This window comes from Symsagittifera roscoffensis, chromosome 5, assembly GCF_963678635.1.
Source record: "Symsagittifera roscoffensis chromosome 5, txSymRosc1.1, whole genome shotgun sequence".
NCBI lineage: Eukaryota > Metazoa > Xenacoelomorpha > Acoela > Convolutidae > Symsagittifera > Symsagittifera roscoffensis.
Genome location: NC_087066.1, coordinates 32,795,528 through 32,822,571, shown reverse-complemented (window position 1 = coordinate 32,822,571; position 27,044 = coordinate 32,795,528). Strand labels below are relative to the sequence as shown.

At 37.4% G+C, this 27,044-nt stretch overlaps 2 protein-coding genes across 2 annotated transcripts in view; one reads left to right on the top strand and one right to left on the bottom strand.

Moving 5' to 3' along the window:
• The window catches only part of LOC134846176 (E3 ubiquitin-protein ligase RNF123-like), a 77,244-nt gene extending 68,187 nt beyond the window's left edge, over positions 1-9,057 (bottom strand). The window contains exon 1 of the mRNA XM_063863424.1: positions 9,042-9,057. The gene's annotated coding sequence lies outside the window, so the exon portion shown is untranslated. The remainder of the gene's footprint in view (positions 1-9,041) is intronic.
• Positions 9,058-9,165: 108 nt separating this feature from the next.
• LOC134846178 (KH homology domain-containing protein 4-like) lies at positions 9,166-25,369 on the top strand. The gene is made up of 5 exons (XM_063863425.1): positions 9,166-10,066; positions 13,862-14,043; positions 16,058-16,175; positions 19,187-19,351; positions 24,636-25,369. The coding sequence occupies exons 2-5, from the start codon at positions 13,912-13,914 to the stop codon at positions 25,262-25,264; spliced, it is 1,044 nt and encodes a 347-aa protein (XP_063719495.1). The 5' UTR covers positions 9,166-10,066; positions 13,862-13,911; the 3' UTR covers positions 25,265-25,369.
• The last annotated feature ends 1,675 nt before the right edge of the window (positions 25,370-27,044 follow it).

Below are 27,044 nucleotides of genomic sequence, written 5' to 3'. Positions count from 1 at the left end.
GCTGCTGATTTCTTCCGGCAGACTTTCACTCTCGACGTGGACTGCTCTTTCTTATTCACTCAGTCTTATGGACATTTGCTCATTTTATTCTCCTATCCTGCCCACTATGTTGGTCAAGGCTTCTTCAATTGATGCTCCGTTGTCCACACAGGGCCGGTGCGTTGCTTTTCCCTGTGTTATTATTCTCTCCAGTTCGCTTTTCCGAGTTTGTCATAGTCACAAAAACTCCTGACTGGCCTGATATGTTTGTGGTTTTGATTATTGTCTTCACTAAACCAAATTGGTCCTTGGTGCCAGTCCCTCTTTCGGTGTATGCTTCATTTTCCTGAGTCGAACTATTGAGGCTGACTCGAGATCCAAAGTCAACTTGCTCATCATCGTCTTCTTTTTCTTCCTGGCATTCTCCTTCATCATCTATATTCGTAAATGGAAAGATGTTTCCGAAAGTGTTCTTCACTCTTTCTGAAAACGATGAGGACGTTGCCTGTTTCTCCGTCACGCCTGCCATCATGGTGTTGTCTGAGGAAGATCTTCTAGTTGTCACAATTTCAGTAGATATGTCGGACAGTTCCGACATCTTTTCTCGGTCCAGTGTCCCGGTGGAAGTGCCAAAATCTTGGCCTTGTTCTACCGGAGTAGATTCACTCACCAACCTTCTGTTTCTTCTCCCCTCCGGTCCATGTCTCTCCTGGTTCTCATCCATGGTCATATGGACCTCCACTTCTAGCATTGCTTTTCGCTCTTCTGAGGACTTTGACTCCTGGTCTTAACCATTCTGCCTGGAACCGTCTCCCATTTGTCGGTCCGGGTTCGTGTGATACTTTCCTAAAAAGGGTCGTTCATTGCTTTTCTGTTTCTCCGGTATAATTTTCTTGAACTATCACTTAGTTTAGGTATCCTTGACTTATCTAGACTCATTTTCAATTTATTACTTCTCACTGCCTATACACTCAATTCGATTGCTAGTGTCCTTTTAGTCTGACTACTGATAATAATAACACAACACAAAAAATTTCAAAAGTTTCTTTTAAATAGTGACCATGAATCCTTGTATGTTATCACAGTACAGCGTGTATACAATTTATTCACAATAATCGATTATTAGTCATAAGATGTGAGACTATCACAGTATGATGATATCAGTCTATTTAAAAGATAGTGTTATCACTACCGAATCGAGCACAAATAAAATTGATTTAAAACCGAAAATGGTTAAAAAAAAAATAAGAATATTTACTATGAAAAACGTATGTGTTTTGTACTTTTAGTCGGTCGCAATACAATAGTCGAACTTGTTTCTAAAGAAAGAGCTTTTCTGCTTGGTGCTGCACCCAACAGACAAAGTTGAAGGCAGTAATTTTCTCAAGTGGGCATCTATTGCACCCACCGAGTCCTGTGTACCTATCTGCCTTCGGACTGCCCGAGCTAGACCTACTAAAATCCTCAGGGCAATCACTTTTCTCAAAAACGATTTGGATTTCAATCCAAACCAATGAGGTACCCTCTCTTTTTTTTTCAATTTAGGCTTATTCTCGCGAATATCCGAGTTTACAGCTGTTTTGTTTTGGTCTGATCTTTTTATAAAAGGCAAGTTACCAGTGCAGTCACTGGTTTTTATCCTGTTTCTTAAAAACCTAATACCTTTTAACTTCTTAATCTTAACAAAATAAAACCCTCCGGATTGACAAAAATAGGACCTCTCCGGATTGGCAAAAATAAGACCCCTCCGGATTGTCAAAAATAAGACCCCTCCGGATTGGCAAAAATAAGACGCCTCCGGATTGGCAAAAACAAGGCCCCTCCGGATTGGCAAAAATAAGACCTCTCCGGATTGTCAAAAATAAGACCCCTCCAGATTGGCAAAAATAAGACCCCTCCGGATTGGCAAAAACAAGACTCCTCCGGATTGGGACCCCTTCGGGTTTGGAAAAGAGAGACCCCTCCAGATTCGGACCCCTCCGGGTTTGTAATCATAGCTTCTCAGAGACTTTCTAAATTTTCAACCGACACCCTTCTGGATACGTTCTTCGATGCTACTATGCTGTTTGAACTAACTAGGAAGGGTGTATCTACTTTCCCAAGACCCTTCCGGATTGAAGCTAAGCCTCTTATTTGTTAATTCACCCTAACGGTGAAGGGTCTTATCACTAGCCTAGTTTCGACTTGAATAAGGTTTTCTGGTGCCCTTAGTCTTCCCTTTTTTCTAGAACAGCGCAAAATTGCTTTATTCAACCGTTTTTACCTTTTGGTAGGGGTGTAAGGGCTTTCCAAATTTTTTTAAATAAAACGTGAAGGGTCTACCTTCCCGAGTTAGTGAATTTGCTAAAAACAATCTTAACAAATTTTCACGCTTACTTTTTTGAATAATTGCTGTTTTTATTAGTAAGCTCAGCTAATTTCTGATCTAATGGTACCAAGATCAATTTCTCTCTTATAGGTTCCGCCTACCTTTTTTCGCAATTCTGTTCTTCTCGACCTAAAACTATTAATCCAAGCTCAAAAAACCTATACTCTTCTAGTTCAATGCAAAAAAAAAACCGATCTAAAATGCTCTAGCTGAAGAAATTTGCCAAAAACTATGCTATTTGGACCCCTACGGATTGATGAATCCACTAAATCAAACACGTTTTCAAATTCGATTTCTCTGTAACCCGGAAAGTTATCGGCAAACGGGTTTTAAAACCTGTCAATTCGCTAGTGAACGTTGTCCAAACAACAACTTTTTTTGTCGTAAGTCAAAAATTTCAAAAAAGTTTCTTATTTTATAGTTTTTGCAAAAATCGCGAAAAATCGGTTATTGGTACCCAAATAGTTCCAACCACTTCTGAACTAAACTCAACCTGTTTTACCTATTATACTAGAACAATATCGATGTAACAGATCAATTTGGCTTTTTTTTTGTTGCAAAAAATATTGATATTTCAAAAACCGCGATTTGTGGGATGATCAAAATATCGCTATTTTGACCCTAAAAACCGCACCGCTTACTGTGTTTTTCACTGAAAAACGATATAGGAGTATTAATATAGGCTGTATAAATAATAATACTAGTAATACTATACCCTCCGGGTTTTTTCAATATCCGAAGGTGCTTAACTCGGAAATTCGCAGTTCGGTGAAGGGTCACTACAATGCAGCACTGTCGAGCCCCCACAGATAACTATCTTAATTTTGTACCAAAAGGGATAAAAAACTTGTTAACGATTTCACAACAGTCGATTGTTGTTGTCGTTGAGCCCCTTTTTGTCGCTCCTTGAAAGCTTGTCGGATCAGTCTTCTTCACTAATCCCGAGACCCTTCCGGATTGAGCGCAAATTAGCATTAACGTGCTTGAATACTCGAATAACCCTACAGTACAAGCACCACAAACAGGCCATAAAATTGGTCGTAACGATCTTGACTGATATAAATGCCTGTAACAACAATATATCTAACAACAACAAACGGGAGGGTCGGATCACATCTTGTCTGGGGGGATGATTTTTTCTGATTTTCTAATTTTTTACTTTTCTTGGTTTTTTTTGGTTATTTTTAAGTTTTTTGTTTTTCTTGGGTACTAAACTACTTTTTGTTTGGTTTCTTGTATATCTTTAAGTGTTTTTGGTCACAGACCTCTCAGGGAACGAGGGAACGACCAATCTCGCCAGTCTTCCTGGAACGTGGATTTTCGGTCTTAACTATGTTAAAAAGCTATTCACGGAAATCCGCCCCGGTTCTGTCGGTCATGATGTTAAGAAAGAATAACACCCAGGAGCGCCATAAAAACATCTATGTAAAATTCGCCCGGAAGTACATATCGACGGAAAATAAAGCAAAGCAATAAAACGACTGGCCAGCGTCTAAACAAAGCTCCACATGCTTTTCACCGTCTCTAACAAAGCCAGTTCTTTTGGTGGTCTTACTAACATCCGGTCGACAAAAACGTTACTGTTCTCCGGCTTCGAACAGAACGCTCAAATTAACTTAATTACATGCTAAATTAGTAAGCTCATGGCTGGGTCTCACTATCCCCAGACCACGAGGCCACTCCTAAAAACAGGGCTACTACTATTTATTATATTTCTATTGATTTTGCTCAGTCGATAAAAATCATCTCCATCAAAGATGGATCAACCCTTTCCCTCAACTCCTTGCTTCGCATTATCTGAAAATGAATCTGAATGTTAATTGAATTCAATTCAGGGCATGACCAGGAAGCTAAAAAGTCGTATAAAATAGTTTAGGTTCAAGTCTCGAGTCCCCTCCGGATTCCTGAATCCGAGGAAAAAACACTCTTAGGCTGGACTCACTGTTCCACCACCCTTCACCGTTTGCGTGAATTGCTTTGTATCGATTGTAGCGACACAATCGCTACAACTCGGAGCGGTCTCTGATACTTCTCTGTTTTCTGTCTTGTTATTTCTCGTCGTTATTTCTATCGCAATTATCGTTGTTGTGTTTTCTTTCTGATTTTCTTCAAAAAATGGCCGTTTCGACGTTTCTCAGAAGTGTGACGTCACCATTCGAGTTTTTAAATTTTAAAAATTCCAGAATCTTCTGACCTTCACGATTCGTCTAACCAATCAAATAACGTTGCTAATCTTCTAAAACTGTCAACTCTCCAGGTCAGCGGCTATCAATTTGAAATTGCATTTTCGTCCATTCTGAGCGAATGTCACAATGCATATAACAAGGATAACAAAATATAGGATCTGAACAAGTTCGTTTTGGTGGCTAAAGAGAGAGAGAAAGGCAAACTGCGTTTGAGAGCAAAAAACATACTGTAATTAAATCCCGATCGATTTTTGATGTGATGGCTGGATTTTAGATCAAAATGCAGGATAAGTCCGAGATCTTTAACCTTGCCGTCAGGAATCAGGGGACAGGTGTTGAAAAACAAACATTCCTCGACCCGAGTTCTGCCAAAAATGATAAACTGGGTTTTCTTTTCGTTGAACACCATCTCATTTTCGGAGCACCACAAAATACAGCTACCGAGGTCACTTTTTAGTAGCTGCAAGGACGTAGATGCTGCTTTCGAATCATCGGCAAATAAGTACAGGAGGCTGTTAATACATGAGTAAAAACGGCAGATCAATGTAAAATAAATTCCAGAAACGTTTTGACATAAAAGTCATCATCAGCCAATCTAAAAAACAAGTCGCCTGTAAAACCGGAATGGAATTGGATGTGTAGAAATTACAAAAAATATATAAAAACTAACTTTAAAAAGAATATAAAAATAGATCAGTTAAGATCCGAGTTAGTCATGTGACTAAAACAAACGGACTTAAAAAACCTCACAACTTGACTGTGAGGTACTTCTGCCGGTATTCCTCGCGCGTGTTGAGGGCAGGTCTTCTCCTCGAAATATGAAGCCTTTCTATGGTCAAACGTTTATTCGTTTTATTCGTGTCTAAGCATCTGTCCAAAATTCTCGCCTCAACTGCAGCCTTGTCTGCTCCGCATTCCTTTAGATGACTACCCACCGGGGCAGAGTCCCTACGGTGTTCAATTTTTCGGGTGATCAGGTGTCGGACGGTCTTTCCAACATGGCAGGAATTGCATCCTGGACAAGATATCTCATAAAACACCCTACTCGTCAAATACCTAGGGAAATCTGTTTTCAAAGTGGGAAGACAGGTTCTGAGTTTGCGGGTCGTGAATATTGTAGAAATACCACAGTTTTGCAGCCTTTTCGCGAAAATATCAGACACTTTTCCTCGATACTGGAGCCGGATAACTGGTTTCTCGTTACTTTCAGGCTATATTGAATTGGTTTTGTTGCTTGTGTGGTCGTGTTTTGGTTTTCCTTGAGTTTAAGAAGAGAATTTGTCACTATGGTTTCATAAAAAGCCGGAGAAAACTGATTTGCTTCTCAATCATTTTTTTCTTTCCTCAAACCTTTATCAAAGGCCTCCCAAGTTGAAGTGGAGTGATCAATTCTGTGCACGGTGCCCTGAACAATGTTTCTCTTGTATTTTTTTGGCGCACAGGCGTGAAACCCAAGGGTGAGTCCAGTGTCTGTAGGTTTGCTGTACCATTCTGTGCTGATAGTACGGCCGGACTGTCTAATAAGCATATCGAGATAAGGAAGCGTTCCATTGAGCTGTAATTCTATCGTGAACTCAAGGTTTGGATGTAGTGTATTCACATATGATAACAGGTGATCAATCTCAGCAACCTTGACCGAACGCAAGATGTCACCTACGTACCTACCAAAAATGTTAGCTGTTTTACCAAAAATTTTCTTCAATACAAGAATCAGGGAGATCGTTAATGAAAATTAGGAATAGAAATGGCGCTAGAGTTGAACCTTGGGGCACGCCACTATAAACCTGCTTAAAACTTAAACACGCATTTCGGAATTTTAGTACACTGGCGTCGATTGCTTAGATAACTTGAAAGTAACTTGAGTAATCTACCGCCAATTCAAAATCACGCAGCTTTCGGAGCAGAATGTGGTCAGGCACCATGTCAAAGGCCTTGCTTAAGTCAATAAAAAATGCACACACGTTTTCGTTTTCATCAAGTTTCCGTGAAACGTTGTCAAGGTAGGTTATCAATTGAGTGACTGTTGAGTGGCGACGACGAAGCCGAAATGATTTTGGTGAATCTTACGTTCGATGAAGTCATGCAGATGTCTGTAGAGCAGCATCTCAAATACCAGCGATAATTTAGGTAGAATACTTATTGGTCGATATGAGGAGACGGAAAGTACGGTCACCGTGTTTGAACACAGGTGAAACATAGGAAAGTTTCCAGTTGCTAGGATAAACACAAGACGACAAAATAGAACTGAACAGTAGAGATACATGAATAGATAACGGGGCTGCTGCATGCCGTAAGAAAGAATCCGGAAGTTTGTCAACGCCAAAGCCAAGTGACACATTTGCGAGATCATTTTCAATCTCCTGTCCACCGAAAGAAACGTGGTTCAATTCATTGTCGGAGAAATCAATTGTGGATGTCATATTAGGTTGTATACTGTACAGAAGTAGTCGTTGAAAGCCTCCGCGATTTCAGTATCTTTGTATACTGGCGTGTCTTGTCTAAGCACGAATCCAGCAATGTCTCCCGTGTTGTTGAGCAGTTTGATCAACTTGAAACAGCCTTGTAGATCAGTGCAGGTAAACTTATTGATAAAAAGAAACGTATCGAGCTCATTAAATCGGTCACAGTCGCGTTCAAGCTGCGTCACGGACTCACTATGTGCCTTTCGAGCCGTATGTAACTTGTTGAGATGATGGACAGTAATGGATGAGTAGTATGAAGGATAAGTAAGGCGTTTAGAACGTTTCCTCTTGAAGAAGGGGAGGAGTAGTTGATTAAACTGGTAAAACCAAAAGTCAGTATACAGAGAATCCTCTGTTGACTTAGTAACGAAAACAAAGCGGTTGAGAATATCAGCTTCAGATCCAAAAAAGACGAACTAGGGATATTCATGGTTTCCGTAAGCATGTTTGAATTTAATACTCCATCAAGTTCAAACCTCAACGTTACAGCAAAATGGTCAGAAAAATCAACCGTATGAGCGTAGCAATCTGTAGAGGCCACGTCAGCAAAATTTGGTCAAGGATATTTCCAGAAATATGTGTAGGGAAGCTAACCAGCGGACACAAGTTCTTTTGAAACAGAAACTCTGAAAAACCTGTGTTGCTGTCAAAAGTCGTCCAACAGGCGTGAGGTTCGTTAAAGTCCCCGCTAACTATGATGTGCCACTGGTTTGGTAAACGCTTCAGGATTGAATCCAGGAAGATCAACAAATCGGCGTTTTTATGACGGTATGCACTATTAAACGGAGGATTATAGTTACATATAATTGCGAGCGGGAGGGACATGAAAAAGGACAATAGTTGCACAGCCAAAGTCGGATGTACCTAAAAGCTCCCGGCTAGCCACGCCGCAGCTGGACAGAATAGCTGTACCGCCGTGAATTCCATGTGATCTATCACGGCGAGCTAATACTCGGTAGGATGTGTGAAGGGTTAAACTTTGGGTAAACGAAGAATCCAGCCATGTTTCTGTAAGACAAACAAACGTGTGATTTTGTAATGATAAATAACTAGTTAAACGGAGTCTCTTGTTGAGGGAAAGAATACTTCTGACGTTGATTGAAGCTAGGGTTAGTCAATTTCCGACTTCAACAATATTGCCGTCAAGATATAATTTGAGGTTGCGGATTTTCAAACGTGATTTACCATGACCATTGCTGAGCATTTCAAATCGCTTTCGAAGAAGAGCCTTTTCAATTACTTTATCGTTGTCTGACAATTCTGGAAGAATAAGAATGCCAGAGCTTTTGTAGTATCTCCGCTCAATGGCTCTGCTACGACACAAGCGTGAGTCCCAAACAGAGTTAACAGTTACTAGAAGCGGTCGATTTTTGCCATCGCTGAATCTCCCAAGACGATGACAGTCACGAATTTGACAATTAACTCCAAGGTCACTAATGACATTATCAACGCTGGTTTTATCTTTCAGTTGTCGTTCTAAGGAAAACTTATTTGTGCTTTCTTTAACACCAATAACCTGCTATTCGTATTCAAAGTCTGGATTATTCACTCCGAGTGGACGATAAGGAACAGAAGAAGGTTTGGTAACGACATTTTCTGCAAGTGTCGTCAGATGTCCTGAATTGGTAACATCAGCACCGTCTTCACTTGGTTCCCATAATTGAGAAACCAATTCTGCACTCAGGTCAAGCTTGTCGTTAATCTCGTTGAGCGCGGGTGAAATACTTGATTGTACCACATTTTTCAGGGTTTCTGACATGTTTTTCTCGATAAATAATTCAGTGAATGAGGATCAGACTTACCTTTGAGAAGTTGTTTTGCTGTAGTAAGGCAATTGCTGCACACCCAGAGAATCCCAGACACAGAAGGAAGATGCTCGTACAAGTGCTAGGGTACTGTTGTGCAGGATAGATGAAACCAGTCATCACATCGGTCACATTGGAGACCCTTGTCCTTCCGTTTCACTGTAGATGAGCAGTGAGAACAGCAGCTAGTTGATGTCGAGCTGGGTAGTCGATCCCGTGAGCCAGTCATGAATCTTAAACTATTTAATAAGTTTATCACAACAATTAGGCTAAGCTTTTGCTTTCACATCTTTCACGATGTCGTGCGTAATTGATCGCTGACTGGCTGACGCTACATATGTCGCAGATCTTTCGTGCGCCCCAGGTATTTCCTTCTCTTTCCCTTGGCGGGGGAGCTTTGTGGAGGTCTCGCTCTGCATGTTCTTCAATGCCTCGCCAGAGTGCATTTCGACTGGGCGTTTGCAGAGCGGGCAAGTATCGATTGGTGTGATTTCTTTGTGCAGTTACCGTTGCAAAATCCGCTCTATCTGTTCTATGTTTTGTGGTCTTGTGGATTTTTTAGCCCGCTTTTGGTCGACATTTCGGATTGCACGTGTTGCAGGTTAGTTTCATTGTATCTTCGAATTGGATTCTCGGAGAGACCTCTTTCCGGTCCGCTTATTCTTCCTCCCATGCCTGAAGGTTACTGTCTCTGGCTTCCACAATGTTTCGTTACTTTTTCCTGTCTTTCACTTTCTCCAGTAGCTGATGGTTGTTTGTCTCTAGAAGTTTTGTGGTGGACTTCTTTCTTTGCCGGGCCACCCTAAAACTACTTGTTTTGTTAGCCATGTGTTATCCATTCGCAACACGTGTCAGATTCTCCGTAGGGTTCTGTTTTCAATCTTCATTCTGATGCTGTTAACTTTCAGATTTTCACATACTGTTACTCCGTTCATGTTCATGTGTTCTTCGGCCATTTGTTATAACGATTGTTTCTTTTTATTGCTCCAAATGTGTCTGTAAAGCTTGTCAGCCTCTTTTTGTAGTTTGTGGACTTCGGAGTTATTCCAAGGGCGTATCGCACAGTCGAATAGCCCCGTAGCTTCCTCTGTGGCTTCTATATTTTTGTTCTGTGGCTTCTACATTGACTATTCTGTATAGTAGTTAAAGTGTTTCTTCTATTTCGGTTCTTTGATTGCGGAAAATGCCTAATATCAGAGGATCATAATCTTGAACAGACCCCAGGAAACAAATGTAATAATAAGGCTTTGCCCACTAATTCCTGTCGAGAGAGAGAGAGAGAGAGGAAGGCTTAATTTACCCCGTGGGGAGTTTACAATCACAAATAATGAAATGCAAACATAAAACGAAAAAAAAAATATAAATATATAAAATAAACTATGACCGGCAGAAGGTACAGCAGCACTTTCCATACCAAGTACACGGAATGTTTTCTTCGAATGTTTGACGTAGCTTCGTATCATAGAACTTCATAACTTCACGCTTGTACCGGGGGAATGATAGACGGACATCAAGCTTCATGAAATTCAATAGTCTAGGAATACGGTCAAAATAAAAGGACTTTGTCTTCTCGTATTTTCGCTTCTTTAATTTGAAAGAGTATATATCAACACTCCGTAATGATACAGATGGGTCATTTATATCAACAAAATCGAAGGGGTTTAAATCGTACTTGTCCTGAAACAGTTTATGGAAAAACAGAAGATTTGAGATTTCAATATGATATGGCAGAGGATAGATTCCTAACTTTATCAGTGACGTTTTATAATCACCTGACAGACCGATCCATCTCACACATCTTCTGTTGAAAGCTTCGAGCTTGGATAAGTCGGTCTTGTTAGGTATCCAGATAGAAGAACCATAAGTAAGCACAGATAGAATACATGCTTTGTAGAGCCGAACCTTCGTTTGTCTCGGAGTACTGCTCGGAACATTTCGCTTTAACATAAAGTACACTTTGTTGCACTTGAATAACTTTTCAGAAACATGGTGCGACCACGATAAATCAGAACTGAAAATGATCCCAAGATCTTTGACGTCTAAAGATTCATCGATTTTGTGATCACCAATATAGAGATCTGGGTTTTCAGAGCTGTGGTTAAAAAACTTCAGGACTTTACATTTGTCAGGATGTAAATCGAGAGAATTTTCGCCACACCAATTGATAACAGCATCTAGATCGCGTTGAAGTACGGGAACAGAGGTACTGCAGCATTTCAGATCATCAGCAAAGAGGGATGGCTTGGATAAGAGATAATCAGGAAGATCGTTCACAAATAACAAGAACAATAACGGCCCCAGAATACTACCTTGCGGGACACCACTCATAATGCTCACAAAATCAGAGAGCACACCATTGATTCGCACACGTTGAAAGCGTCCAGAAAGATAACTTTTAAGTAATTGGAGAAAGCTAACATCCAAACCGAAATCCGCAAGTTTTTTGAGCAATTTATGGTGAGGAACCGAGTCAAACGCCTTTTTGATATCCACATAAAAAACAAAAGACGAAATACCAAGTTCGTGATTCCTATAAAGCTCATCACAGAAGTTTAACAGTTGCGTGACAGTTGAACGCCTTGACATAAAGCCGGATTGGTATTTCGTAATTTTCGGCCTAATGCTAGTGTAAATGTAATCAAATAAGATACGCTCCAGACCGAGGGAAAGTTTCGGTAGCAGGCTGATGGGACGATAATTGGACACATCACTGTGGCTATCCTTCTTGTAAAGAGGAGTTATGTACGCAGTTTTCCAAACATCGGGCCACTTTTTTCGCTTTAAAATGTCTTCATAGAGAGCAGCCACTAGAGGACTCAGTTGAAATGCACAATGTTTTAGGAAAGCCGGCGGGACATCGTCACAGCAGACAGAAGCAGAGTCATTTGCCGACTGAAGAAAATGTAAGACTTTTTCATGACTAACAGACACCTTGCACAACTCAATGGTAGAAGAAGTACTAAGGCTGGTAATCTGAATCTCCCCGGAGGTCTTGAAGACAGACGCAAAAAAGTCATTAAAAAGATTTGCCTTCTCAATAGTAGTGGAAGCAGATCTTTTTGCAAAATGCATTGTGCCTGGGTAGGGAGAAGAATTGCTCAAGCTTTTCAAAATCTTGAAGCAAGAATTGACGTCCATAGTCTCATAGGATTGCAGGAAGCAGACCTTGTCAAGTTCCATTGACACATTTAGTCTGTCTACAAGAGTGCTATGATCGTGCATGGGATTGCGCTTTTTCTGGGTGCCAAGTTTATTTAAAAGGTGGACCGTATGTGAAGAATAATAAAACGGCAGATTTTGACGTTTGAGTCTTTTACGGTAGGAAGAAACACGCACACTCTCATTTAGAATTGAGAAAATCACCACGCTGAAGTCATCATACAAATGGGCATACTGCAGAGCATTATAACCAGAATTAAGCATCACGGAGAACGTAGTATAGTCAAAGGAGGATTTGGAGTAGGCTACTGGTCGAATTTCATCGTCTGATTTAGTAGGAAACGTAATGCTGACAGGCTTGTGATCAGAGAAATCGGACTCCAAAACTTCAATATCACCAGGATTAGCACGGTTAAGCAATAGGATATCGAGAATGCTCCCACTGCAATGTGTTGGTTCAAAGATGTGCTGCTCTAGATCATAATCATGAAACAAAGAAAGCAAGTTTGCGTCATAGCTCGAGGAGCTGTAGCAAGAGTACCAGTCAATATTGGGAAGATTCATATCACCCGAGACAAGGAAGTAGCTGTCGTGCAGAGATCCGCGCTTAGCACATTCAGATTTGAATGCAATATGTGCAGTTTCCAAAAACTCACTAATGCTTATAACGGATAATCTGAAATGCGAAGAAGCGGGAGGATTATAGATGACAGCAATGCAAATAAGGAGCGAAGCTGAAACCAATAAAACTGCACAGCCAACAGGGGATTCGCAAACAACCGGTTGAATATGGAACGTAGAAGGAATTGAGCCCTTTATAGCAATAAGGCTACCTCCGTGTTCACCATTTTTACGATCAGAGCGAGCAAGAACAGTGTAATCAGCATACGGGAAAACAAACGATGATTCAACCGTGCTGGTCAACCAGGTTTCAGTCAAGCAAATAATATCACAATTCCATTTGTATAACATATTAACAAACTTCAATCTTCTTTCCAAAGAGAGCATACTTTGGCAATTGAAAAAGACAATCGATAACTTTTTCTCTAGTCAATTTTGCTTTGGCTCAAGTTGTTGCAACTCGTCATCAAGATAAAGCTTCAGGTCACGAATTTTGATCTGCTTGCGATCATAGCCGCCTTCGATTAGTTCACGACGTCGTTTCAGGAGCTGCCTTTCAAGTTCCTGGCCAGCTTTGGTTAGGGACTTGGAAATATAGACAGCATCACAATACTCTTTCAGATTGTAACTCTTGCTTAGAATCTTCCTTGTAGACCAAACAGAATTGAATTTGATTATAACAGGTCTCGGCTTATTTGGATCCGTATTGGGTTTTCCCACGCGGAAGACCTCCTGAATCCCCGTAGAAGAATTTGCCTCGAGATATTCAAGTATATCAGTCACTGATTTCCCATCATCCTCAAAGCGCTTGTTAGCAGAATTGGCAGAGCTTTCAGGTATGCCTTGAATCCTGATCTCGTCCAACTTCTCAAGTAGCTCCGGTGACGAAACAGATGAAACTTTGATTCGGGGTAATTGGGGATCGGTCTTTTCAAGCTTCTCAACAACAACATCAAGTTTCTTTTCAATAACATCAAGACGTTTATCGGCATCTTCCCCTGCATCAACAGCATGAGTACAACTATTTTGATTATACTTAGCTTCCCGAAGTTGCGTAACAGCTTCGCGCAACAGGCAAAGTATGCTGTCTTTTTTCAGCTTTCCAGTCAGCTTTCCGAACGTCTCAGTGCCGTCAGCCCGAAGTAGATCATCCACGGTTGGGTAGTAGTCAGCGGTCACAAGGCCAGATGTGGAGTTGAGCCGCTGGGGGGCAGGCTGTGTTCCCTCAGGATCAGTCATAACATATGAAACTATTTAATAAGTTTATCACAACAATTAGGCATTTGTGTTTGTTTAAATTTTGCCAGGAACTCGGAAATTTGAGGTCAATCATGGCAGTTTCTAGAACTATCAGAGGTCCAGTAGCGTCATATCAACCTACCACTCCTCTGAACTTCTCTCTAAGTGTTGGACAGACTCCGACGTCAGCCACAATGAACAATAAGAGCCTCTCTCTCAAACAGGTTTATATCAATGAAACAATTTTACCAAATGTACACTATTTTTACGAAAAACTTTTTTTATATGAAAGGACTTCTGAGGAGTCCAATCCTCTGCCTCAGGGGCGCAAAAACTTAATAATACATACAAAGACAGTTCCATCGGTGATATTATTGAGCAGGGTAGATTTTAAATGAAAATTCTCTGGATGCTTTAAAATTGATTTGATTTATTCATAAAGTTTTGCCGATATATATAGCGTTGGTTTGGCCCTACCCAACCTCTGCACGGACCGTCGCAAGATGGATGGGCCCATTTTAATTGACCCTTTAAAAAAGAAATATGCTCCCTTATAAACAAGGTTTACACGTCACGATAAACCAAAACTAAAATGATCATTCTATATCACAACTATCCAGCTCAAAAAAATGCTAAAAATACAAAATCATCAATGCTACTAGAAATTCAACAAAAATCTGCAAAATTTGATATAAAATTACAGTCTTAATACGCTAAGGACGCAACGTTTTAATCGAGCACAACGTTTGAGAATCATTCAGAGCGACCATCAGAGGAAGGAAAATGGACTCGATCCAATTCAAGGCTAGACAGTACCTGCCTAATTTTTGTCCCAAGTTTTGCGTTTACAGATTCGTTTCATTCTGAAACAAATCAGCTAAAAACAGCAACCTCCATGCTAAGAAGAAACTTTTTTCGACCAGATTCAGTCTATATAATGAATTGAACTATTTCAACTTTTCATAACTTAAAAAGCTTGTTGGCAAAACTTAAATTTTTTGCGAACCGATTTGGTCTACGAAATAACTTGAAATATTCCTTGAAAACATTACAATCTAAACTCAATGCTATTGAACTACCGGGACCGTCTGTCATCCCGGCATTGGCTTTAAAATACTGTTATCCCGGCGTAAACCGTATCCTAGTTCCCTTGTTTATGAGAATCTGAAAAACGATATCTTTCCACAGAAGTTAAAAAAGCAATTGTTTTACTAAAATACAAGATAGACTACCCTGAACTGCCAGAGAACTACAGTTTCATCCCAACAACAGGCGCATTCTCAGAAGTTTTTGAAATAATTATACAAATCAACGATTAACTTTGAGGCAGAAACTTTAAAGTATTACTCAGAACCTCCTACTGAACAGTGAATGCAGTACTAATCTGAACCGAAACCCGAAGAAAATCAATTGATAACAATGATTTTGTTCCCTGCTCATTAGACTTTTTTAGAACCTTTGCTTTTTTGATCGTAAGCTTCAGTACCAAGAAGTTTTTAGCTTTTCTGAAAATGCAATGGAAATAGTACCCTTTCATCAGCAAACGACACTTTCAAAAAGCATTTAAAATTTTGGTTGGATTGATTTCTGCACTTTGAGTCAAGGATAATACATATTTTAGCTTACGAAAGTTTATGCTATAGCCTAGACAAAATTGTAATGTTAGATTTAGAAATTGTACAACACGTATCGTGAAATGGATCTTAACCAAATGATGATAAAGATTTAATCGATATGCTCCTTTACTCAGACTCCCCGCTCTTCAATATTTTTCAGCTCTAGAAACCACGATAAAAGGTTTAAGAAGAGAATTTTTATTCAGTTTTGCAGGCTGGCAAAGTTTATTTGATGCAAGCACAAAGTAAACTGGAAAACCGGCGGGTAAAAGTTGGCGTATAATTGGCGGGAAAATCACGCCACTAACTGAGGAAAACCTTTGATGAAAATCAGGATTTAAATTAATGATTTAAATCAAGCAACCCTGTCAATTGACGTCCACTTGCACTTTGAAAGCATTTCAATTAGCTAAAAGTGTATTTAATTTTTTTACCCTCTGTTAGAAGAACTTCCATGAAGCTGGTTTCTGCCTTGCACTAATAAGACATCGTTTTATTGGCAATCAGTTCCGTCGAACAATTTACCATTACTTTGGCCTGAATTCTGGAAACATATCTCTCTGTACAGGTATGATAAATTATTTCGGATTGGCATGTGGACTTTAAATCAGTCTTTTTGTAGATATGCGTGAGCAGTGAAAACATCCAAGTTAGTGTGGTGAAGAGAGACGCAGTGATCTATGCGGCAGAACTAGAAATCAACTCCCTCCCCAGCTCAGTGTGCGAGACACTCATCAGAGGTCAGTCCGCTTCATAGCTGCAGTGTTCTGTTTCGTCATTTTACACTAACCGGGAACAAGACTTTTACCCCCAACAACTTTCTTACAAATTTGTAAGAAATTTAACTTGCTCTATTATTGAACCTTTCTAGGATCCTGTCCACATGGTCTAGAGGCAAAGCGGTTGCTTTTGCATCAAGGTTTAGGGTTCTAGTCCCGGTCGAACCTTGTTTTTTTCAGTATGCGGGAAAAAACGAGTTGTCGGGCTATTTAAGAGTAATGAACCTAGTGATGACTCTTATATAGGTCTTGGTGATTTTGTTTTCAGGAAAAAATCTTAAAATACTCTAATAACTACAAATTTGTATTCATACATATTCATGCATTTATTAATGCTTTTAGGTATGTATGCACTTTTTGAGTTCAATAGAAATTCATCTGTTGAAAGTAAAGTAAATAGCACTCTCCAAATACGAACAAGGAAATGGCGCAAAAGAAACGTGAACGATTTCTAGTTTCAAAAGTAGAATTTAATTTTTAGATTTCCAGCCGAATAAAAACTTTACCTATTGATCCAGTTTTCTCAAGTTGGATTAACGTTATCGAAATGCGCCAATCATAAATTCCTTTAGGAATTCAAAGATCTTAAAGGGCATCTTTTTTCTTTGAAATTCGAAAGTTGAGATTTTTCAACGAAATCAGTGTTTTTTTTATGTTTACCTGTGTTCATACTCTTCTATAGGTCCTGTTGGATATTTTCTTTTAATGAAAAGTCTTTTAATTTGTTTAGGCACAAATTTTCTTTTTCGCGGTTTGATTTTTGATTTCTTTTTAAGTTCATTTCTTTTGTTAAAAGGAAGTCAAACTCCACTATCGAACAGCAAAAGTGTTGAGGTCACGAAGAACGTGATCGACTTCTAGTTTCGAAAGTAGTTTAATGTTCAGATATTCATGCGAAATAAAAATTTTCATTTTCTTATCGAGTTTTCTCAAATTGGGATCATTTTATCAAAAAAAAAACAATCATCCATTGTTTTAGGAATTCGAAAAGCGTCAAGGGCATCTATTTTTTTATTTGACCATCGAAAAACAACAAACGAAATTTAAATAGATTTTTTCTGCTTATTTGTGTTCCTTGAATTTTTACAACTGTCTGTTGGCTATGCTTTGTCTGTCTTTACTGTCCGATTTACACAGTTCTGATTATAATTGATTTTTGTCCTGTTATTATTGTCAATTTAATTGCTTGGATTTCGAATAATTTTTTTTCTTCATTTTTTAAAACTAAAATGGTATTGGCTTAGTCAATTTTTTTTGTGATGTGAAGGGCAAAACATGATCAAAACAATTTTTTAGTTATTAAGTGTCAATGAACGTAGTTAAGACACTTAATAGGTCGTGTTATTTTAAAGATCAGTCGTATTCTTTCGAAAAAAAAGTTTTTTCACGTCAAGTTTGAGATTTCCTTTCAACTTAATTTCAGTTTATTTCTTTTGTTAAAAATAAGGCAAACTCCTTTATCGAACAGCAAAATTGTAAAGGTCACGAAAAACGCGAACGGCTTCTAATTTCGAAAGTGGATTTCAGTTTCCCAGCGGAATTAAAACTTCCCTGCGTTCTATTACGGTTCTTTTTTATCGCAGGTGATGCGCAGCTCCGCCTCATTACAGTGTGATAATGTCCAATGAGTGTTTTCATATAAACAACTTTCATGCAAATCGTTAAATTGAACTTGCTCTATTATAGAACCTTTACAGGTTCCTTCCCACTTGGCCTTGAGTTAACGGGATTGACTTTGCACCCTCAGCTCTGGGATACGAATCGCGACCGGGCCTTGTTTTGTTTTCAGTTTGTGAATTAGAAAAAAAATTTCTTTGAAAAATTGAATGTCGGACCTTCGCTTGTCGGCTTATTTGCCAAATCCCGAATTTTTCTTTGAATTGATGATTAATCTCATTTGTTTTTATCAGGAACCATGTGTTTCTTTTGAGGAAAGCCGTTAAATAGCCCTGATTAGGTTTCCCAATACAAAATTGTAGATTTTTAAGATTTTTTCTGTTATTCTATATGAGAAATGTAGTAAACACTTGCAGAATACAGGGCGTTTCAATAGGCCGAAAAAGACTTAATTAAGATTTTGTTAACCAAACCACGTGATATTTAAAGCTGTATAAAATCAATTTTAATTAACGTGACGCTTCAAAAGTTTCCATCAACCCAGATGTAAATGCATGAACAGCAATCACCACTCCCTTTACACCACACGAATTGACAACTACCAAGAGGAGTTGTTTTTTTTGTGCGTTTTTTCGTGTTTTTAATACCATCCCCCCATATGCTATGTAAAGTCCAAAAATATAGCAAAGTATTAAATATTTCGAAAAGCATACTCGTTTTCTTCGTTTGTCCAAGTTCGGCCAAATTGGCAATAAGTAAACCCCCATAACTTTACGAAAATTGATCACAGGTGAAATATCACAGGAGCTAAGGACAACAATAACTTTATTGAATGATTTTAAAGAAAAACTGCGTCAAAAATTGCTAGTTAAAAAGTCGAAATCTGTCTGGAGAAAAAACACCACTTCGTGCACAAGTATTCCGTCACTTTCTTCGAAAGTCGAAACAGCGAAATCAGAATATTATGTTAAAGAATAGAGAATAAATTGGAAACGATTAGAAAATAAACAAAAGTTAAATAGGAAGACGGTTGACGCTAGGGATCAACCCCCTTTAGTCTGCTTACACCGACCTGACCCGGTAGCCTTGCCCACCGTGTTAATTATTATGTAGCTCCAAATACAACCAGATAATTTATCTGCAAAAGGTAAAAGAGCTATAAGTTTATCCTAAACCTTCCGGCTGGCGTTTAAACATGCAATCACAGCCACGCCAGCCCTCCTAATCAGGGTTGCATGAACCTATCCGGGCGAAAAACGATTTCACTCTGTACTAAAACAAAAACTACTCCGGGATGCTACATCTAAACTGTTAATGAAGCATCTGCGTTAAATAAACAGACTTTATTATTGCAGGTCAATTCCACTGCCAACTTGGCTCTTTGACAGGGGCGCATATAACTGTGAAAGGAAAGTACTTCTCGAGTGAACAGAAAGCCAATTTCACCTCCACCGGAAGAAGTTTGCCATTCAGGGCACTCTATTTGGACATCACTGCACAGAATATCAATTCAGTTGAAGGTGAGAACCATTGTCCCTCGAAAATCAAACCGAAGTATTGATTTTCTTGTAGCAGAAAGAAATGTTTAATTAGCGTGTAATTTTTTATTTGAATCCAAAATTGATTCAAATGTGCATTTAACCGAATGACAATTCTAAAAGTTAAATGATATTCGAGAAAAGAAATAATTCTGTTTAAGAATCGGTGAATGTAGTTCAAACTCGTATATCTTCAAATACCAAAAGAAAATGGGCGTTATATGCCAAAACAAAATGGGAGTTATAGTTCTTCCAATCTTCGGCGAATGCCTATGCATAATACTTATCAACCTTACACTCAGAATTTCATGCACTAACGCTTGAGTTGAGAAAAAAAGAACAGAAAAAAACGAGTGCGATTAGAAAAATGAACCAAATTTTATTTTTTTTCTATAATAATTTTAGGCCTCATAATAGTTAACTTAAAACTTACGCCTCTCAATTCCAGAAACAATTGTTTTGTTAATATTATATAGACTCTTATAGGCACCTACTACTTCTATTCTAGGAAGTTTTTATCAACCTAAACGCTTCATGTTATCAGATCAAGTATACCCATGATCTCCGAATTTTAGAGCCATTCAAACATTTGAAATATTATTGGATCAGTTGAACTTGGAAAAAAAACAGATTTTTTAAACAAAATGAAATAAAAAACGTTTTTTGGAAATTTTACCGGAGAATCGTTTTTTCATTGTCATTGAAACTTGGCAAGATGAAAATCAAGTAACAGAAACTGTTTCCCTGTCCCAAGTTAAGTTCTTACCACACACACATGCAAAGTTCATGAGCCCCTAAAAACTAGATCGTGAAAAAAATGGATGACCTAATCACAAGGAAAAAATTTTTTAAATCAACATGGCTAGAAATATTTCAACTATGTCCCAATAACTGCTTTTTTCTAGATGAACTAACCTAATGTCAAAATCAGAAATATCGGCGGCATCTGAAGCATCAGATGAAGTTTTGATTTTTGGTTATTATAACGTGGATGTTTTATGAAACCAAAGCCTTAACCAAGTTGAACAGTTTCGGGGCAAATCATGGAATCAAACGTATCAATTTTGATACTCCCACGAGATTGGATATATCATATTCGCTCCTTTATCATTGTTTTATGTCGAAAAACCAGATCTGTTATTTTGAATTGTTGTGAATATCCCATGATTAGTGACAATTTTTTGCTGACTTTAAAATTCAACCTGAGTATCAGTAATGACAAACAATATATATTTTGGTTTTTAGAGATTAGAAAAAAACTCGAGGTGGGACTTAACAAAGATTTTTGATTTTTATGTACCAACAAACAGATTTACCAAGCTTGTTTTCCGTTTTTATAGATATAATCAATGGTAATTTGGAAAATTTTTCTCCTATATTTCGCAAAAATTAGATTGAATAACATTGAAGCAAAGAAACCCTGGTTAACAAACTATATAAAGCAGATGATCAATGAAAAACATCGATTATTCCTTAATTGAAAAGTGATCGAACAGTTACGAGAAAGTACTTATTAACAAACAAAGATAATTTGTGGATCGTTTTTTGGAAAACGCTGAGAAGAATTACTGCATAGTTATATAAAAAATCCTAAATATCAAAAAACAAGCTTTTATAAATCAAAAATAGGAAAAGAAATACACACACAAAAATAAGTTCTTTAAATTCTCCTTCAGGCGAATAACTAGCTAATCAAAATCATATGGCAAATACGTAAAAACGAGTGTTCTCAGAACTTGGAAAATACAAAGCAGAATTTGTTTACGAGTCAGGGTTAAAGAAATTCCCTGTAAAGAAATAAACTCGAATTCAGGCCAATTACCAGAAATGAAGTATTTCAGTCAGTTGATATTTTTATAAGTAATAAAGATACTGGTTCTATGAATCTACCATTATGGAGCATCAAGTGTTCAAAACTTAGGTAAACACCTACTTATCGTAATAAACGAACTGTAGGTGTTTACCTAAGTTTTGAACACTTGATGCTCTATAATGGTATATTCATAGAACCAGTATCTTTATTACTTATAAAAATATCCACTGACTGAAATACTTCATTTCTGGTAATTGGCCTGAATTCTAGTTTATTTCTTACCAGGGAATTTCTTTAACCCTGCATCAATTCGAATAAATTTCCAGATGAGCTAAAAAGCGGACGTTACTCCGATTTATAAAAAAAACGAAATGAGTAGCGGAAAATTGTCGGCCGATTTTTGTGACCACTAAATTTTCCTAGCTCTATGAAGGAATTTTATTAACACAATTACTTGATTATATAGACAAAACAAGATTTGAAATCGAATGAAAAAAAAAGAAATCTTCCCTCGACGCTTTAATTTTTTTAAAGGAAATACTAGAATTTAATGGTGGCAGTAGAGATAACTCAACTGTTTTCTAAAGATCTCGCTAAGTTGTTCAACCCAATATCGTATGATAATTTCTGCAAAGTTTTTGAACAAATAGGTATCTCAAAAACGACTATAACCCTTTTCGAAAACTTTCTGATAAATCGCCACCAGGAAGTAAAATTGACAAATAGAACTTTTGTATGGGAATTTTGTGTCATGGAGTGCCAATTGAGACAGTTCTCGGATCAATAGTTTTCATCCTTTTTGTTAATGATTTCCATTCGGTTTAAAATAGTCAAAATCAAGCTATTCAATTTGCAGATGATACCAGTCTAATAGTGGAACAAACATTTCCAAAATAATCGCAAGAAAACACAACAAAATGCTAGATAAAATCGATGTTTGCTCGAAAAAGAATCGTCTGACTTTGAATTCAGGTAAAACAGAACTTTTTTATACACAGGAAAAAATTATACGTACTCAGTTTTTCATAATTCTCACGAAATTATAATTTCAAATTCGTGCAGATATCTAGGATTTTTCTTGGAAACAAGCTTTTCAAAAAATTTCCTTGCAAAAAAGCATAAGGAATCCGTTCAGTTTATCTTATCAACAACGTACTTCCTTTGGTTGATCGGATTTTTTATTCACAGCTGCATTATCAGATATAGTGCAGTTTTCATACAAAATTTACAAATTCCAGAATTGAACAGAATAAGTAAGCAAATAAACTGGGGAGTCAGTCTGATTTTTACGCAGAACACTTGATAGTGCGCGGCGTAATTTACTAGTATAAATTAAAAAAATTTCCAGCTGAGCTATTATGTACGAAAACGAGTCTTCTGAAATCTTTCGATTGTTTAAGAAAAAAAACAAAGACCAGGAAATGTTTTTGTCCACGGAACACTTAAGCTGCATAAACGAAAGAACGCTACATGTAATACCCCAGAGTCGATCTAACAACAAAAAAGGCCAGCAATCATCGGCAAGAAGGTTAAGCTTTTTTCCACGTATTGTTTTTGCAAGTTCAACAAAAGAATTTTTTTAACGTTTAAGATATATCGTTTAAGTTTTTTGCAATGGTTAAGATTCCGAATTTTCGGGACATTTTTGAAAATTGAAGTTCCAGAAATTTTTGAAAAAATTTCGGAAATTGCCGTGTCTCGTAACCTAAAAGGATTTGGTTATTCATAAATGGAGGCCAAAATTGCAACATCCAGGAAAACTCTGACAGCATCCCACTGTTGGGTTGCTTATTTCAGACTTGGTGAAATAAACGCAGAACTCAAACAAGAAAATCGAAAAAAAAACTTGAGTTCTGCGTTTGTTTCACCAAGTCTGAAATAAGCAACCCAATAGTGGGATGCTGTCAGAGTTTTCCTGGATGTTGCAATTTTGGCCTCCATTTTTGAAGAACCAAATACTTTTGGGTTACGAGACACGGCAATTTTCGAAAAATGTCCCAAAAATTTTGAAAATTTCATCCCTGTAGTTGGGGCAGTCAGGGTACTCCCAGGAGCTTCAATTTTTGCCTCAATATTTGACTGCTCAACTCCTTGTTGTTTTCGAGATATGACGGTTTTTGTTATTTTTGCAAAAAGTTTTCAGAAAATTTAAATTTAATTGTTTTTCTTGAAAATTTGAAATTCCTAACCGTGTCGTTACTGGCTACCACAGTGCTCGCAGGGGTTGCAAAACTTGCCTCCGAGTAAGACTGCTCAAATCTTTGTAGTTTTCGTGATATGAAGTTTTTTGCGTTATTTTTTCAAAAAAAATTCAGAAAACTTGCATTTTTTTTGTCAAAATTCAAAATTCCTAGCCCTTTTAGTTGGGGCTGCCAAAGTACTCTCAGGGGTTGCAAGTTTTGCATCAAAATGTGACCACTCAAGTTTTTAAAGTTTTGTATGGTTTTTGAAGTTTTGTTTTTAGAAAACTTAAATATGAAAAGTTTCTCAATTTGAAATTCCTAGCCCTGTAGTCGGGCTTTGTGAAAGTACTCTCATGATTTGCAAATCTTACGTAAAATGCGACTGCTCTTTGTTTTGAGTTCTCGAAATGTGACGTTTCTTAGTTTGTTTGAAGTTTTTTCAAAGAAATTTTTTATACAAAACTTCGGAAATTTTTTTGGTTTTTCAAAATTTGAATTAAAAAAAACTTGAATAAACAACTTTACAAAATCTGAAGCTACAAACCCTGTTATTGTGTGCTCTCAGGGTACACTAAAAGGATGCTGATTTTAATTTTAATATAAGAGATTTTTTTATGAGTTGTTAAAAGTTCGAGGCACCGGAGGTGTGTTACACGCTAATTCACTTTCTAACGAATCAGACTGGTCACATCTCACCAGAAATTTGAAGAAAAAAAAGACATACCTGCTTCAGAAACACGAATCAGTAGCAAATGACAGATAAGTATGATGTTTCAAAAATTACTTCTTTAAATATTTTTTCTTAGTAAGCTTCTCAATTAAGAATTAAATAATTGGTGCCGCATGGAGTTTTTTTTATATAGTTGATTATTTGTAAATGACAATCTTCGTAGACATGTTTTTATTGAACAAGAAGTTGTATGAAATTAACATGTTCTGCTAGAAAAAATATATATGTGGCGTGGTGATTTTTTCAGAAGTCAAGAAGTTTGTTTTGGCTCAAATTTACATTTTCGCGGTTTGAATTTTTTTTAAATTTCAGTTCATTTCCCGTTAAAAGGAAGACCTATCATCTATCCAGAAGTTTTTTCTGTCCAGGTTATTTCATCTATCAAGGCTTGTTTTATTGCAGTGTTGCTGCAGAGATTTTTTCATAATTTTCAAAACTATCTGGTTCAGCTTCGTCGTGTGTAAAGATTTGTGGAAGCATGAAGTATTTCATGTCTGATTGTTTTATTATTTTCTTAATCGAAGCAAGAGTTTTGTTTAGCCGCTTTAAATCTTCTCTCGACCGCAATCACAACTGCAATGCAGAGTCATTCTCCAAAACAGAGTTGTAGTGTGGCGCCTCCAGTTTCGGCTCAGTCGTCAGGACAAATGCCTCCTACGACAATATGTCCAGATCCAATAGCATCTCCGGGAGTCAGAATGAATCACAATCATGCTATCAGTTTTTCACACAAGGCGACGAACTTGTTACCACAACCGGCATTTCTACAACCTCCAACAAGACCAACTTTAAGTGCAATTCAATCTGTTGCCGAAAGTCAGTTAATTAGTGTTCAACCATTTGAGGACAGATTGTTGGTTGGCATAAATAACGTGCCACCCACGTTTAACCTCGTGAACAAACTCCGAGGACTGAACAACGTCAACGTGAACTACATTGAAGCGGAATCGGGTTCCGAGATAAGTCTCAGAGGACGTGGTTCAGCAAAAGGCCACGATGCAATTACTGATACAGACTCAAATCTGCCCTTGCACTTCTTGATTCGCGCCAAGGATCAGGTCTGTTTGAGTTCAGGCAAGCAGCTTTTGAAGAGTTTGATCGAAACTACGAGACGAGAGCTCTCAGAGCACATGGGCATAGTAAATGAAGCTGCTCCTTGGCATCCATGAACTCGTTGAAATTAATTAATGACTTGAAATGTTATCAAAACTCGTTTTATTTTGTAATAGCCTTTATGGTTGAATGAATTTGAAATCTGAATTTTATAGCAAGTGTGTTTCTATCAGATACTAGACTTTCCGCCATAAAACTATTTTTCGGACCAAACGACGTGATTTTTTGATCGCGATAGCTGTGAATAGAGAACATGTGAATGGAGAGTCAACAATTGGAGAGTTAAAAATTCAAAAAATGTTTGCTCAATTTTAGGACGAAAAAGGTTTTATGTTCGTTCTGCTTTTTTTCTTCGATAAAAACAGGTATTATGAAAATGGCGTTTGGGATTGGGTTTTTTATTTTTTTTGAGAGGCTTTCATTTTTCTCTTTAACTACTGTACAGATTTTCAACACATCTGTGTGCCTGTCAACTCCCCTATTCTGTTTACCTCACCCCACTTTCTACAGCCTTCATAAAATGTTTTGGGGAATTTTTGAACCGGATTTTTACAATTTTCCAAAAACTTCCCACCCAAATCAGATTTTTAGTTCAATGGATAGAACAGGTTGTGAAGCGGCTATGCCCAACTTTTTAAACAAAGTTATGGACCTCAAAATAGTCCATTTTTTGACCGATTATTGAAAACTGAAAAAAAAATGATAAATTTTGAAAATTTTAAAGTCATTATATTGGGATTTACTTTTTTTGCTATAGATCTGTTTTTAAAATTACCCGGGTCATTTCGCATCAAAACAAAAAATAATCAAACGTTTTTTCACCTTTAGCTGGCCTTTAAATATTTGAAAAATTAAATAATTGAGCTTACCATTATTTTCTGAAATTTTAGGCTGTAGTATTTTTCAAAAAAAAAAAACTTGAGGTATTTTTTTTTGCAAATTTTTCAAAAAAAATAATCAAGTACCTGCTAAGCAGCCATTCATTGTTTTACCGACGGAAAGATTTATTTAATTTTGAGCTAAAATTTAGGTTAGTAGTTCACCAGACTTTTATTATTTACTGATTTTTGTAATTAATTTTAAGATAAATTTTGTGAGAACTTCAAAAATGGCAATTTCGCTTATTTGTTGGACTACTTTATTTGCGCCTGTCGAAGTTCAGCTATGATGGCTCAAACGAATATCCAAAAACAATACGGGTGATCAGATACATCCATGGCTTTGTCATGCTCAGACAACCTTTGTTACAATTAAATCTTAAGATCGAAAAAGCAAGAAACGTTGCTCTCATTAGATGTTTTGCTGATTATACCGCAAGGCCAGAAAAAACTAAAAATTATCTAACCGAATAATTTTCTAGAAATTTTTATTTATTTGAAAGCTTTGTGCGACTTTTAAACCAACTAGTTCGGTTCGGTTGGAAAGCAAAAATTTGCTGCCCAAACTTTTTGTTTATTACAAGAACACTATGCTGTTTTGTTTATAATCCAAAACGAGTCAGAAGCGTAGAAAATAGACTCTGCGATCATAAACTACTTTATAAAATACAAGATTGCTTTACACTCGAAATTAAACAAAAAATCGATAAAAAATTGAAACTATTTTTCTCGATGCTGGAAATATTTTTTGAACTTCTTAAATGTTCAAATCAAGTAAAAAAGAGCTTTAAAAATTAGACAACTTGTTTCTTTTTTTGTGGTACCTAATTTTGCATGGAAAAATTAGAAAAATGATTAACAACCTGAGTACAAAGTTCTCACCCATTTTTATTGATCGGAACAAGAAATAGTTTTCGGGTCTTCTCGTATAAATCTATTGTTTGTTTATTATTATGCT